A 16,583-nucleotide genomic window follows, 5' to 3' on the forward strand; every position below is an offset into this window, starting at 1 on the left:
TTTTTACCATTTATAAATGGCTTTGGTTGATTTCACTGGGGTCAGATTTAGCAAGAGCATTTTTGGCATCATGAAAGTTAAACTTATTTTTGTATGCAGTGAACTTTTTCTTTTATTATGGAGCTTTTTTATTTTTCTGTTTCTCAGTAGGGTTTTATTTTTAAATTTGGCATTGTATCTACTTTGGCGGGAGACAGTTGTGCCTGTTTGGTGGTAAAGGATTCTATGTAAGATCAGTGAAGTGGCCTGTTTCCCCATAAAAAAGTTGTGCCATGATGCATTCTATGGCTTTGTATACAATACTGGTGAGGGTGGAGGGCCTGTAATTACCTGGGTTTGCAGAGGGGCTGTCTTTGCATACGAGAGGAGTCACACTGGCTGTTCTTCAGGCACAAACTGTTAGGCTGAGGCTGAACACATGAAGTAGAGATTCAGAAGGTGTATACTTACCACTGATGAAAATGCAGCCGAACATATTATCTAGTCCCATTGAAGTATTATTTTTATCCTTTGATAGGGATTCTAAGATTTGTTTCAAGGTGATTTCTGGGGAAATTATTTTTTGGGGATAGTGAGGCAACGTTGTGGGTAGGTGCCGTAAAGTTAGTACTAAATTTGTCTGCTAATTATTGGCTGTATCATTGGGATCAGAATGTGTGATATTATAGTTGAGCTCCATGTATTTGTTGGACATTATTCCTTAACTTCGTGATATAACAGAAGTAATTTTTGTTTCTTTGGTAGCAACCTTAAACTTGTATTTGCATTACATTTTCTAATAGTGACCTTTAAGTTCCTTCTAGTCTTATTTCAATGTAATCTTGATGTAGTGGATGGGGATTTCTGTTTGCATCCCATTTGTACAAATGCTACGCAAAAGGAAATTTAAGATCATATTGAAAACGCTTTATCTCACCTTCTTGTGTAGATTGCATAGAATAGAAGGGCTTTGCTAGAACTTTTGATACAAGAAACCATTTATGCAGGTAAGATCCACTAGATGGCAGTAGGACATCAGTTTTGGCTGATTTGTAGCTGCATTTAGTTTGAATTCATTTGGGTGGGGGTGAATAAGCTAGTCATCTCCTCCTTGCTGTAGATAGGAATATACAATTGATAAAGAAGATGCATATATATCAGTTGTGTGGAAGTAATTTTCCTCTCTAAATTTATCTGTTACCATTTAAAAAAAAATCTTTCTAGTGGGAACATACATATGCAGATCATAATGCTTGCAGAAAAGTAAATAGGATGAATTTCTTTCTTTTCCACTTTTTAAAACGTTTGTAAAGTAACTTACATTCTAACTGCAGTAAAACTATATATAGTGTGTGTAATGAGATACTGTTTTGGATTATGTCTTTAAGGGAATACTTATGGAATGTTTGTATTTAGAATTGTTGATGTGAAAATATGGAAAAAACGCCTACAAAATATTGCAAATATTACCTTAAAATGGGCCAAGACACTTGTTAACCTGGACAAGGTGAAAAATAATATAAAAGTGTTAAATCTTGAGACCTTGTGTGGATTGTATTCTATAGTAACCTTTGAATAAAAAGCTAAAGACAGAATTTTCTTGAGTACCTGCTTGAAAGAAGAAAAAAATAGAATGTTTCTTCTTGCTTTTCCATGTCCCAGGTGACCGTCGGATGTTCTGCTTTTATTCCATGGCTCCTGTCCTCCTCCTTGATAGCACCTGACGGGAAAGAAGGAAGGGTAGTGGGGGGTAGTGGTGTCTGACCAATGTTACTCCCTCCAGCTATGTCTGTCATTGGTAGTTAAGAAGAGTGGCACAGAGCTGAACTAGAAGCTGGCAGTGTAACATATATGCTAGCGATGGGGATTTTCTGAGCTTTGCCCCCAATGTGCTAACATTCAACTTGGTAGGTTGAGTGGGCAGTGAGATGTTTTGTGAGATGTTCCCACACTGTACTGTAGGGCAGCCACATCTGCTCTCCCATCCCACACATCCAACCTCCATTAGCTTGTACCTCCTCTTTCCCCATTTCCCCCACCACCAACACCAGCACCATGGGCAAACTCATCATCTGTGCCAGCTCTGTCAGGAAATTGAGCTGCGAATCAATGTCAAGTCACCTGGGTCATACTCAAGGCATCATTTCTCTACGCCACCAGAGATGGCCAAAATGATTCCTTCATGATGGTTTAGATTACTTTTGACATTTTACAGTCACGATAATGTTATAATAGGGAATGGTTGTGATTTTTAACTTTGATTTTTTTTTTCTTTTCTCTTTTTTAATCATGTATCAAGAGTTCTGTTGGAGTGGGGTAGTGTGTATGGATTTTCAGTTTGACTGTGAGTGGGGTTCAGAGCGTACAGAGTCCATATGGTCCTCAGAGAATTTTGGAGCATGATTATCAGACATATGTTCCATAAATGGAAGTTTTAATTTGGTGTAATTAGAATTAGCCAAGACTGCAGAACTGCTGATTGAAGACAGAGACAGGATGCAAACTTTTAAACACAAGCTCAGTGATATAGAACGCAAACTTTTAAACACAAGCTCAGTGATGTAGAACTGTTGGCTGAGGGCAGAGGTTATTTATGCACTTACCTTGCCTGCATATAAAAACATAATCTGACAAGTCTAATGAATTGGATGGGTAAGATTGGACACTGGCACTACCCTTATCCTGTGCCTGTTGTGAAACTGAATAGTTGCAGTGATTACTGTTCTCCTTAGTCTATGAATGTGCAGCCGTCTTTATAGTTCATAGGTTCATAGGTTGGTACTAGGCTATCAGCCCTAGGGCCTATACAAGCCTAGCCATAACAATTCCCTGGCTATTTCTTCCCACATTATTTACTTTCCTGGACCCCTGTCTAGCAGGGCGACTGACGTGATCCCTGGGGTGAATTTCCTTTCTCCCATCCAATCATCAAGGTTCCTCTTGAAGAGGTCCAAAGAGGCACTCTGCTTGACATGTATGGGCAATCTATTCCAGAGTCTGGGGAGTCTCTGGGTCAGGAACCTATCCCTCCAGCATGTTTTGTTTATTATGATGACAAGGTTTAGATCCCTGGAGTGTGTAGCTCTGAGGGATTGGGATTTCTTTAAGTGTAGCATGTCCAACAGCTCTGGGTTTGACATGGCTTTCAGCAAGGACATCGTATAGCAGGTAGAACTATATGCATATCTTCCCACTGGACCATTTTTGGGTATTGCCAACTATTCCAAAGCATAATATACAACTCAGAAAAAATGTCTCATTTCCCTGCCTCCTCTTGTATTTATGCACATCATACACATTAGCATCTCATTATCTTTGTCTCCTGTCACTAGTGACATTACTTTTTACTTTATTAGAAGATGTAATTGGTAATCCTATGTAAAGGAAAGTGATGAATTGGTATGTGACACTCCATGTTGTACATTATTGTGATCCATTTAACTTTAATGGCAGTTATTTATTACTGTTGATCATGTGTAGTTGTACCGACTGCTTTAGTTGTGTATGGTTGTTTATACTTATGATGATAACCACTATATCGTAAACTTGACAGGTTGCATTCCATGTATGGGTCTTGCACACTCCATGTTTCCTGCAGGTAACATACATTTGTCAGATTTGGTTGATGCTTTTTACTGCTCAAGTCAGGGCCTTCCATTCAGAACATAGCCCTGCAGTTTGGAGAAATACTTCTGTATGTTGCATAGAGTATACTGTGTAGTGTGGTGCTTTCTGAATCTCAACACTGCAGAGTATGGAGCATGCACCATTTGGGATTTTGATCTGCAGTTACATATTAGATGGTACAATGAGGGTGCAAGCAATTTTGAATTGTTTCTTGATTTTATAGCCTGTTCCATACATCAGCCTTATGAAAGTCAACGCCTTGTCTCTGAATCTTACTTTGTATTTTTAAGGGTACAGACGTGTGTGGCAGCTTTATAATGTACAGATTTGTGTGTGGTGTTAGGTTCTTAAACTGAAATCTCTAATGCTATCAACAGGATTTTTAATGAACTTTGTTTCAAATGTACATATTTTTGTCTGGTGGTAGTTTCTTGCACTGAAATCCATGATGCTAACAGCAGGATTTTTAATGCATGTTAAGTTAAGTTTAATTGCATTGTGGTCCTGAAGTAGTCAGCATAGTACTCATGGTATACAATCACTGAGAAGTTTGCTCAACATTCCTTCAATAGCTCACCTGGTAGAGCAAAGGACTGTAGTGATTTCCAAAGTAATCCTTAGGTCTCTGGTTCATTTCTTGCTCGAAGGAGTTTGCGTTTGGAATGTGGATTTGGCATAATGGTTAAGACCTTTCACCTCATAGACACAAGGTGCAGGATTTAATTTTGATCCCGAGTTATTAGCTAGGCTCAAAATGCCTCTTCAAAGGTAGATAGCCAAGTATTCACCTATGAACTGTGAACTTAAAAATGTATGATTTTAGACTTGTGTGGTGGCGATTCAGCAATGAGCTTAAAAATGTATATGATTTTAGACTTGTGCGATGGTGCTAGCATTAAGTACTGTGCTTTGCAGCTTGTTTAACTAGATAGATAGGGGTTCTTATCTCACAGGAGTCAACTTTTGTGTGTGTCCATTCAACTATCAGTCTGGAGACTATTTCTTTCACATGACCACAGTGGTGAGTAAACCCTTTTATGTCATACAACTTATAAGTAAAGACATGGTATCAAGATCCAAAGAGGGCATTTTATTTATTTAAGCCATAACCCACAATGTTGGTGTGGTATATTAAGATTTACCCAAGGTTGGTGTGGTTTAATCACGGGGGCGAAGCATTTGTGCTGTAACAGAGGCCTGGTTTAAAGCAGCAGAAAGGACCCCTGCACTACCAGGCTATAACTCATTCCACACCTTTCAGCCCAGGAACATAGACTGAAACTCCAAAGGTGGTGGTTATCTCCATATTCATAAAGGTTATGCACACCTCCATACTAGTAGCCCAGTATAACGTATCTGATATGCTTCAGGTACAACTAACATTGGGTAAGATGGCAATTCAGGTCGTAGCCTGCTATAGGTCCCCAACCATGTCCCAAGACTCTCACTCCACGCTCCTAAGCACCCTGGAAACTATTAGGGTCCAACCCAACACTCTCATACTAGGTGACTTCAACTGCCCCTCCATCTCATGTACTAATACACTGGCCCAACTCTTCCCGGAATTAATCACTTCCATTGCCCTGGACCAGCTTATTCTTACCCCCACTAGAGGAAGCAACATCCTTGACCTGGTTATCACTAACATGGGCAACCGTTGCTCTACACCAATAGTTAATTCCTCCCTGGTTAGATCCGACCACAGACTAATCACCATGGAAATCCATATTTCACCCACACCCCCTGCAAAGGTAACCACCATGAAAAACTTCTCCAAAGCTGACTTTGGGCTCCTAAAAACAGCTGTGGTTAACTTCACATTACCCATGCCAATGGAAAATAGATGCATGACTGCCAAATCATACACCAATGAACTGTACGAACACGTACATAAATGCGTGAAACTAGCCATACCTAACTGAACCAAGACACTCTACTCCAAAAAAAGGACGCCAGTCTGGTGGTTTCCTGCCCTTAATAAACTCTACAACAGAAGGAAGAAACTGTTGCAGAAAAAGGCGACGACCCAAGACTGGAAAAACTCCCTTATTAGCCTAAACAAAAAGTTGAGATCCCTCATCAAAACCTCTAAATCCAGCTATGAAGGCAGAATTGCAGCATACACTAAAAACAACTACAAAGCCTTCTATAGTTCATAGGTTCATACTAGGCTATCTGCCCAAGGGCATTTATAAGCCTAGCCCATAGTTATTTGGCTTTCGCCACCCCTTTAGTTTGAATAAAACTATGCCTATTATTTTGCTGTGCCTCTGTCAAGCAGTGACACTGAAGTAATCCCTGGGGTATATCTGCGATCCCCCATCCATTGGTCAAGATTCCTCTTGAACAAGGCCAGCGAGGTGCTCTGCCTCACATGTACCGGGATTTTGTTCCACAGCATAGGGAGTCTCTGGGTGATGAATCTGTCCCTCCAGCATGTTCTATTAATAACCGTGTCAAGGTTTAAGTCTCCCGCTCTTGTGGTTCTGAGGGATCTAGATTTTTTGAGGTGAAGCATATTCATCAAATCAGGGTTTGACATGGCCTTGTATGTCAGGCACAGGTCACTTCTGAGCAAGCGGTATGAGACTGAATAGAGCTGGAGTTCTTTCAGTCGGGCAGCATAAGACATATTTTTGAGACCCTTTATCCTTTTGGTGAGGAACTTTTGGGGCCTTTCCAGCTGCTGCAGGTGTCTGGTCAGATACATTCCGAATGGGGCATTGTACTCAATCATAGGTCTAATGAGTGATGAGTACAGGGGCGATGACCTCCCTTGATCTAGATGTGAATCCCTTCATGATCAGGTGGGCAATGTAGAAGGTTTTCCTAACTACTTTAGCAACATGAGTGTCAAACGAAAGGCTACTGTCAACCTGGGTCCCCAGATCCCTGATGACTTCTTCTGTGCTCAGTGGATTGTCACCTATATGGTAGCTAGGGGTAACCTTGTTTTTCCCGAAGGGTATGACTATGCATTTCTTGGCATTTAACTTTAGGCCATGGCTCTGGCACCAGTTATCCACTTCTGTGAGGCCCTTCTGAAGGATATCTGTGTCAGATGTGTTTTCGACTATGGCGCCCAGTTTGCAGTCATCTGCAAACTTTGTCAGCCATAACCCTCCTGTGTTTGCTTGTACTTCAGAAAAGTAGATGCCGAACAAGAGTGGACCCAGGACTGAGCCCTGTGGGACACCACTTGTGACAGGCTTTGAGTCTGACATGGCTCCAGCAACTCTGACCCTGTGGGTTCTGTCACTTAGCCAGTTTGCAACCCATCTTGTGATGTATGGGTTTACATTCAAGCTGATGAGTTTTTAGTGGGGTATTGTGTCGAAGGCCTTTGCCAGGTCAAGGTAGGCTGTATGGACTGCCTTTCCCTCATCAATGGCCTTGGTGACTGTCTCGAAAAAGTCAACCAAGTTTAAAAGGCATGATCTGCCTTTGACAAAGCCAAACTGGGTTGGATCCAAAGTCTGCAAGTTCCCTATCTCTTTATTTATGAGTTCCATTATGATCCTCTCCATGGCTTTGCAGATAAGGCTTGTCAAGCTAATGGGAGTGTAATTTCCAGGGTCGGTGGAGGCACCACCCTTGTGAAGTGGGACCACAGTCGCCGTGCGCCACTCCTTGGGTACGTATCCTGAGGTGAGGCTAAGATTAAACAGATGTCCTAACTGCAGGTTTAATTCCTCATTGAGTTCTTGGAGCACACAGCCGGGGACACCATCCGGTCCCATGGATGCTGTGTTTTTTGCTTTGGAGAGAGCAGTTCTCACCTGGGCGTTGGAGATGTTTGGGGGCTACAATCATCTGGTATAGATTTCTCTCCTTTTGGGGAAGAGTGGGGGGAGAAGTTTGCACTGAACCTGTCAGCCAGTATGTTGGCAATGTGTGTAGGTTCAGTAATCTTCACATCATTTTGAACTAATTCTGAGCATATCTGGGAGTTTCCTCCTAGGTTTCTAACATAGCTAAAGAAGGCCTTATGATTGTCTTTTGAATCCTTGGCGATTTTTCTCTCAAAATTTGCCTTGGATGATTTTATGAGAGCTCTTAGTTTTTACTTATAATGATCAAAGGTGTCTTACCTTTCAAGGATTTTGCTCTATCTTGTAGTAGCTTCCTCCTTTTGTTGTAGAGCTTGTTTATGGCTGGGGTCCACCAGACTGGACGCTTGCCTTTGGTACAAAGAGTCTTAGTTTTGTTTGGGATTGCCTGATCCATGCAGTCCTGTAGGTGCTGGTAGAAGGCATTTGTAAGTGATTCAGCGGTTTGAGTAATGTTTACCACTGGCTCAGGGGCCTTAAAGGAGACCACACTAGTTTTTAGAAGTGTGAAGTCGGCTTTTGAGAAGTTTTTCACTGTGGTCTTTTTGTTTCAGGTGGGGCGGGATGAGGACCTCCAGCGAGATTAGTTTATGATCTGATCTCACCAGTGAGGGGTATACTTCTGGTGTTGAACATTGTGATCCCATATTCGTGATGATGAGATCAAGTATGTTTTCTCCTCTTGTGGGGATGGTGACTAGTTGTTCCATGGCATTTGAGTTTATGAACTCCAGGAACCTTTGGGCTAGAGTGTTTGGGCTTGAGTAGTGTTCCCAGTCTATATTAGGGTAGTTGAAGTCACCTAGTATGATGGTGTTTGGAGATACATTTATCCCCTCCATTGTTTTCAGGAAGGCCATGTGAGGTTCCTGAGTTTGAAAGGGTGGCCTGTAACATGCTACAAATTGCAGAGCAGTCTTGCCTATGGTTAATTGCACCTGGATGGTCTCCGATGCATCGTGCGTTGCCACCAACCTTGAGGTGTGGGTGTCCTTTATGAATATGGACACCCCCACCTTTCTTGGTGTTTTCCGGATTTTGGGTGCGTAACGCAAGATATGAGGTGAAACCTGCTAGTGCTGGGGTGCTCTCAGGAGCCTTGAACCAGGTTTCTGTCACAGCACAGACATCGATGTTCTCCATACTGAGAAGGGCCTCGAGTGCGTGCATCTTGAGATTGAGACTTCTGGCATTGAGCAGCATTACCCTTAGTTTTTTACTTTTTGTATTCTAGGGTGGTAGGTTTAGAATTTGAGCCTTGCCTAAAAAGGCACTATGGGGTGGCAAGAGCCTTTGCCAATATCCGAAGCCTAGGGTGACAGGTGCAAGCCGTCCCTTGAAGCAGCGTGGCTTGTCCAGCATGTCATCCCAGGCAGACAGACATTGGATCCCCTTTGAATGACACCAGAATTTAAGCCAATTATTAAAGCTGATCATCTTATCACTGTATTGTGGCATCATTCTAGGTGAAGGTAGGATACTGCTCAAGGTTAGGGTCATACCTGCCTGGGCTACATAATCAGAGAGCTCCTCAATGTCTCTTTTCATGTAGTCCAAGGAGGTACGTCTCAGGTCGTTGACACCAGCGTGGACAATGACTGAGTCGTACTTGTACCTGCTGTTGAGAGACCTGAGTGCTTGTGTTATGTGACGGATTCTAGCGCCCGACAGGCAGCTTACTGTGACCTTCTCCTTAGTCTGGTGAGCGGGACGTCAGTGTGTCTGACTATGGAGTCACCTATGACAAGTATGTTTGGTGTTGTATTTGGCCTTAAGGGCAGTGACTGCTTTGCACACTGATTTTGTTGTTTATGTGTTGTTTGTGTGGTGTATTGAGTTTGCAGTTGCTTGGGTGTCTGCTTTGGAGGCCTCTGCTGTTTAGGTAAATTTTTACTCAGAGCCTCCGAGTATGTCTTAGTGTGTTTATGTGTTTGATTCAGTGGTGTGGTTGAGTTATGTGAGACTGGTATTGTGGTGTGTGTAGTTGCCTTCTCCTCCTGCCTGGTCTTGCCAGTCCTGAGTTGAGAGAGCTCAGCCTCCAGTCTGGCTAAATAGCTGCATCTCTCACAAGTGTTAGTGTTACATGGGAGGAGGAGATGGTTGTCCGTGTACATGAGGCAATTGTAACATTGTCTCAGAATTCCCAGATTCACCAAATGGGCAGGAGAGGACGCCAGCATCTGACCCTTCGACATGCTAGAAAGAATTATGAGTTGGTATGAGACAGAAAAGCAGTGGGCTTAGCAGGGAAGTGGGCACTCCTGGGGGGTTTTGCTAGTGAGAGATTTGTATAATATAGGAGTGCTTGACCTGCAAAGAGAATGCTTATAAGACAAGGGATATGCTTATAAGACAAGTGCTGAGCTTTTGAGAAGAAAAGCTATTTGGAACAAGTGCTGCACTTTTTAGCGTAGGTGTAAACTGTTTAGGTTCCTAACAGAGCAGTTCTAAGGGAAAAATTGAAGAACAGACTTTCTGGAGCCAGAAAGAGTTTAACCGGCGCTGCCCGATGCTGCTCTAGTGGCAACTCCGCTTCATCGCTAAAGCACGTTAAAGCGTGCTTGATAGCAGGGGCTGGAAAGAAGCAGGAATAGACCCAAAGGGAAAATAAAACTACAGTTTCAAGTCAGTAACCACCTCCACGGGGGGCAGGGAAGCTGCTCAATGTTAGTCACTGCCACTGATCAACAGAGAGACCCTCCTTCAGCCCAAGCAAAAATGGCCTCACAGAAACTTTCAAACAGTTCAGGAACAGCAAGCCTGTAACTGAACTTTTTTAACTCTCAGAAAAGTGGGAAAAAAGCAAGATTTTTTTTTTTCTTTTTGTTTTTTACAGAGATAGCAGAGGTTCACAAGTAATATCAAGTTATAACAGTGCAGTAAATGACCCCACACAAGAGTGCTAGGTCAAGGACAGAAAATATGCAAGTTTTAAGAAAAAAACGATTTAAAATTAAGTGCAAACAGGAAATTCAGCAAACAGCTTTTGGTTGTGCTCTAAATACAGCTACTAATACAGAAATCAAGTTTAACAAGCCAGAAAATGCTCAAGCTAGGCAGCTATGCAGAAAAACTTAGCAAATAAACCGAGAAAAAATACTTAAAATCTCAAAAGTGGCTCCCTTCTTCTCACAGCGTTTTTTCCTCTTGGAGGGTGCTTCACCAACAGCCAACAAGCCTGAAAAGACGCTCAAACCACGAGGCAACTAGGTTTTAAGAGAGGAAGATGAAGGAGCTATGGAAATGACCCCTAGTGGCAAATAAAACTACAGTTTCAAGTCAGTAACCACCTCTACGGGGGCAGGGAAGCTGCTCAATGTTAGTCACTGCCACTGATGAACAGAGAGACCCTCCTTCAGCCCAAGCAAAAATGGCCTCACAGAAACTTTCAAACAGTTCAGGAACAGCAAGCCTGTAACTGAACTTTTTTAACTCTCAGAAAAGTGGGAAAAAAGCAAGATTTTTTTTTGTTTTTGCTTTTTACAGAGATAGCAGAGGTTCACAAGTAATATCAAGTTATAACAGTGCAGTAAATGACCCCACACAAGAGTGCTAGGTCAAGGACAGAAAATATGCAAGTTTTAAGAAAAAAACGATTTAAAATTAAGTGCAAACAGGAAATTCAGCAAACAGCTTTTGGTTGTGCTCTAAATACAGCTACTAATACAGAAATCAAGTTTAACAAGCCAGAAAATGCTCAAGCTAGGCAGCTATGCAGAAAAACTTAGCAAATAAACAGAGAAAAATACTTAAAATCTCAAAAGTGGCTCCTTCTTCTCTCGCGTTTTTCCTCTTGGAGGGTGCTTCACCAACAGCCAACAAGGCTGAAAAGACGCTCAAACCACGAGGCAACTAGGTTTTAAGAGAGGAAGATGAAGGAGTGTTGGAAATGACCCCTAGTGGCCAATAAAACTACAGTTTCAAGTCAGTAACCACCTCTATGGGGGGCAGGGAAGCTGCTCAATGTTAGTCACTGCCACTGATGAACAGAGAGACCCTCCTTCAGCCCAAGCAAAAATGGCCTCACAGAAACTTTCAAACAGTTCAGGAACAGCAAGCCTGTAACTGAACTTTTCTAACTCTCAGAAAAGTGGGAAAAAAGCAAGATATTTTTTGTTTTTGTTTCTTAGAGAGGTAGCAGAGCTTCACAAGTACTATCAAGTTAAAACAGTGGAGTAAATGACCCCACACAAGAGTGCTAGGTCAAGGACAGAAAATATGCAAGTTTTAAGAAAAAAACGATTTAAAATTAAGTGCAAACAGGAAATTCAGCAAACAGCTTTTGGTTGTGCTCTAAATACAGCTACTAATACAGAAATCAAGTTTAACAAGCCAGAAAATGCTCAAGCTAGGCAGCTATGCAGAAAAACTTAGCAAATAAACAGAGAAAAAATACTTAAAATCTCAAAAGTGGCTTCCTTCTTCTCTCAGCGTTTTTTCCTCTTGGAGGGTGCTTCACCAACAGCCAACAAGCCTGAAAAGGCGCTCAAACCACGAGGCAACTAGGTTTTAAGAGAGGAAGATGAAGGAGTTATGGAAATGACCCCTAGTGGCCAATAAAACTACAGTTTCAAGTCAGTAACCACCTCTACGGGGGCAGGGAAGCTGCTCAATGTTAGTCACTGCCACTGATGAACACAGAGACCCTCCTTCAGCCCAAGCAAAATGGCCTCACAGAAACTTTCAAACAGTTCAGGAACAGCAAGCCTGTAACTGAACTTTTTAACTCTCAGAAAAGTGGGAAAAAGCAAGATTTTTTTTTTGTTTTGTTTTTACAGAGATAGCAGAGGTTCACAAGTAATATCAAGTTATAACAGTGCAGTAAATGACCCCACACAAGAGTGCTAGGTCAAGGACAGAAAATATGCAAGTTTTAAGAAAAAATGATTTAAAATTAAGTGCAAACAGGAAATTCAGCAAACAGCTTTTGGTTGTGCTCTAAATACAGCTACTAATACAGAAATCAAGTTTAACAAGCCAGAAAATGCTCAAGCTAGGCAGCTATGCAGAAAAACTTAGCAAATAAACAGAGAAAAAAATACTTAAAATCTCAAAAGTGGCTCCCTTCTTCTCTCAACGTTTTTTCCTCTTGGAGGGTGATTCACCAACAGCCAACAAGTTATGTCAAGAATCTCCATGGCAATACCCAGATTTGCTCTGAGTTACTACAGAATGGTACCTCCTGTACTGAGCCAACAGATATTGTCAGCATATTGGCAGACAGATTCAGTGCCAATTTTACCCCTCTCTGCCCCCCTAAAGGACCAATCACAATACCGGAAGAATGCCAAGCACCCAGCATTACTGCAGCACAGGTTAAAGCTGCATTGTCCAAGGTCAAGAATACAGCTTCCATGGGAACTAACAATATCCCTGGATGTGTTCTGTATGAACTACAAAGTGAACTGGCACCACATCTGTGAGCCCTGCTCACTCACAGCCTCACCTCAGGCTTTGTCCCAACTGAATGGCACGCTGCTACAGTCATCCCTCTCCATAAAGGGGGAGTGACTACAGACCCTGGGAATTATCTCCCCATTAACCTGATGAGTCTGATATGTAAGGCTATGGAGCACATCATCATGGACCTAATTAACAAGGATATAGGGAATGTCCAAACTCTAGATCCCACGCAATTTGGTTTTGTGAAAGGTAGATCATGCTTGCTCAACCTGGTTGATTTATTTGAGTCAGTCACCAGAGCTGTGGATGAGGGTAAGGCAGTTCATACAGCCTACCTCGATCTGGCCAAGTCCTTTGATACCATTCCACACTTAGGAATTATTGATAAACTCACCAAACTAGGCATCAACCCTTATATCACTAGGTGGGTTGCAGATTGGCTCACAGACAGTACCCATAGTGGGGAAAGTAGCAGACTCCAAGTCAGACTGCCAACCAGTCACGAGTCGAGTCCCGCAGGGATCGTTCCTGGGTCCTGTCTTGTTTGGCATTTACTTCTCAGAAGTCCATGCCAACATGCAGGGACTCTGGCTGACCAAGTTGATTGGGATTGATAAAAGACATCCAATAAGGCTATTCTAAGACTGGAGTAAAATCAAAAAGAAAAATGCAGTAGAAACAATATGCCTGACATTCTTTTAGCTAAAAGGGCAATCTAATGCTTTATAGGTTCATAGGTAAGTACTTGGCTAACTGCCCTTGTGGGCCATTTTAAGCCTAGCCGTTTTCCCTTTTTGAAATCAAAATAACCTATGTCATTTGGTTATAGATTGGCCTTACCCATCCCATGGTCAGGAATTATAAATTACCCTGATGAAAATAACTAGGATCATACCATAGATAAGCTGAGGAGACTTATGCATGGGATATAGTATTCGAGAGCTGGCTCTGCCCATTAGTAGTACAGAGGCCAGTCCTAGGATAAACGTTCTGTTACCCATCTGTAGGTCTAAGTTGTGCTTGAAAATGGACAGGAATTAACTTTGTTTTATATGGATGAGGAGTCTGTTCCACATTGTATGGTATTAACTGCACTGTTTAGTAAAGTTAGGCAGCGAACAATGCATCTTATTCCACACGCACACAAAAATGTTTGCTACACTGTTAATCCGATACTTAAAAAATACTGTTGCACTCTAGAAAAAATATTCAGCGCCTTCTCAGTACATATTGATTGAAACATTCTTGTCCTGGAGTTAGTTTTACTCTGAAAACCATGAACTGCCATTGTAATTTCCTCTCTAATATTATCAGCTTGCATGAAATTGTTTTATATTGCTTGTGCATTAACTGATAAATGGATTGAGGTCATACCTCTCAAAAATCTGTTTGAGTCAAACATTTATCATTACTGATCACCATGGGATTGGTAAAGCTAATCTGTACCCAAATGGGAAATTGACTAGGTTTAAAATAGCCTGCAAGGGCAGCTAGCCTAGTACTTGGCAACAAACTTGCATAGGCTGTAATGTGAAAAAATTAGGTTACCAGAAGTAAAAGGATCTTTGCCCCCATTTAATCTTTAGTAGTGAATCATTTTGAATGTACTGAAAGATTATCAACATACATTTTTTTGTCAGCTTCTGTTTAATTTCTACATTTGTACATGCAGGCTGCTCAAACATCCACATTTTATAAACACACCTTTAACCATGTTTGCTATAGTTAATCTCATGTGCATATCACATGTGCATGTTGTAGTTTGAGCAAACACACCCACGCGTTCATAGCTTTGCCAAATAAATTTACAAAATGTCTGCACAATTTTTCTAATGTGAAGTAAGTACATGGTATATGCTTTTTAAAGATGTAACTTGTGAAAACCTTAATGGAAAGGTATGTTCTGCACTGCTGCTTATTTTTTTTTCTTTTATCCACAGTCCTTCCTGTTCTCTATAAATCAAACAATATGTCTGAGGCTGGATAATATTGAAGCAAAGCTACAAGCATTAGAAGCTACATGCAGATCCTTAGAGGAGAAGCTAGACCTTGTTATGAACAAGCAGCAAAGTCCTATTCAGGTACCAATGGTAGCAGGCTCTCCCCTTGGTGCAACTCAGACATGGAATAAAGTGAGGTGGTAAGAATCCTATTCTTTGCTGAATGTTTTTCTTGGGTCATTGAGTGGATAGTGAGGCAATTGTTATAACATTTAATTACAATATTTTGGGGTGGTCTCCCTTGCCTATTATAAATGTAAGTTTTTTTTTTTAATTTGCACTTTGGATGTGTCTAATTGCACTGTAATGTAATTGGCTGTATTTGTATAATACAGTCTGACAAATTTTCAAACCCTCACTGCACGTTGGACTGTACCTGACCTCCGCTGATGAAATTGCACAGCAGACGCCCGGTTGAAAGCTATGATGCCTTTGTGCTAATGGAGCTGGGCACTTTTTCTTTTGGTACCTGCTGTAGAATTGCTGATAAAAAATATTGAATTAATCGAGTAACTGGAAATTAGGTTTTATGGATACGATGCAAGTCATTAAATTGTTTTTAGTCCCTTTAGTGTTATACACAGGTCAGGCATACTTTTATCAACTGGAGGAGACGTTCTGGATAGCAATTAAAAAAAGAGTTGAAAAGATTTTATCTGGGAAGGGAAGACGGCAAGGGTCAAATGGAATAAGCTGATTCTACCAATTGAACAAGGTGGACTAGGGTTACCTAATTTGAGCATTTTAGAGCAACACAGCAAAGGCTCTTCTACATAGCACAAGCAGAAAACTATAATTCAAAGTGGAAAGGAAAGAAGCTGACACAGGGAGGAAGATCAAGAAATAAGGAGAGATTGGGAATGTCCTTCAGGATGCAACTGCAGTCCTGACATATGGGTTGTCCTGCCTCAGGCAGCCCTTCGGTCGGCCGGATTCCAAAGTCTGGGTCCGGCGTCGGCTGATGTCGCCCTCTCCCCGACGTCAGAGCGCCTGGGGTACAAAAGCGGCAGCCGACGCCATCTTTTTCAGTCTTTCTTGCCGCGCGGTGCCCGAAGCAGAAGCAGTTCGCAAGTGCCAGTTGGCCAGCTCCTGTGTTTTCAGCTACTGAAGTCTTCAAAAAGCTAAGTACCCCGTTGGGGACCTTTTCTTGCCTCAGCCGATGTCAGATAAAACTGAAAAAGTTAATAATTGTTCAACTTTTGGGAAACAAATACCTCATAAGGATTTCCACTCTTACTGCTTACCCTGCCTAGGCCCAGAACACAACGTCTCGGCCTGTACAGCTTGTGCTTCTTTCAATAAACGCACTCTTAGGCTTCGGTCAGAGTTTCCACAGGATTATTTTGGGGAAGATTTCTGTTATATCATGCCGTCGGAGCTTCCGACAGCACATTTACCTAAAAATTGGAAGGATAAGGACCGACACCCGCGGTCCGCGGTCTTGGCCGACACCACGCTTAGGCCTACCGCGAGTGTCTCGGTCTCTTCTGAGCCGGTTTCACAACCGCTACAGACCGACGACACCGCCCCACCGGCTACTTCGGTACCGGAGGCCTGCTCGGTGCCGGTTTCTGTTCTCCCCTCTGAGACCGTAGCCCAGGATATTTCTGATACCATTTCTGTGGATAAGACTACTCCAGCACATGGGGCTGCCAGGCCTACAGTGTCTATGACCATTAAGGCCTACACACGTGCTAAGGCTGCCAAACAGGCTAAGTCTCTCCCTCCAAGATCTGTTTCTCTG

General features: G+C 42.1%; 1 protein-coding gene across 3 annotated transcripts in view; it reads left to right on the top strand.

The window, feature by feature from the left end:
* LOC122809794 (BTG3 associated nuclear protein) overlaps positions 1-16,583 on the top strand; it is a 1,260,844-nt gene that overhangs the window by 178,622 nt on the left and 1,065,639 nt on the right. For all 3 annotated transcript variants that reach the window (XM_044081537.1, XM_044081535.1, XM_044081536.1), the window contains exon 4: positions 14,780-14,979. In XM_044081537.1, the coding sequence (XP_043937472.1) occupies positions 14,780-14,979 (200 nt within the window). The remainder of the gene's footprint in view (positions 1-14,779; positions 14,980-16,583) is intronic.

The sequence above is a fragment of the Protopterus annectens genome, chromosome 8.part0 (genome assembly GCF_019279795.1).
Source record: "Protopterus annectens isolate FY-2018-M chromosome 8.part0, PAN1.0, whole genome shotgun sequence".
NCBI classification, from domain to species: domain Eukaryota; kingdom Metazoa; phylum Chordata; order Ceratodontiformes; family Protopteridae; genus Protopterus; species Protopterus annectens.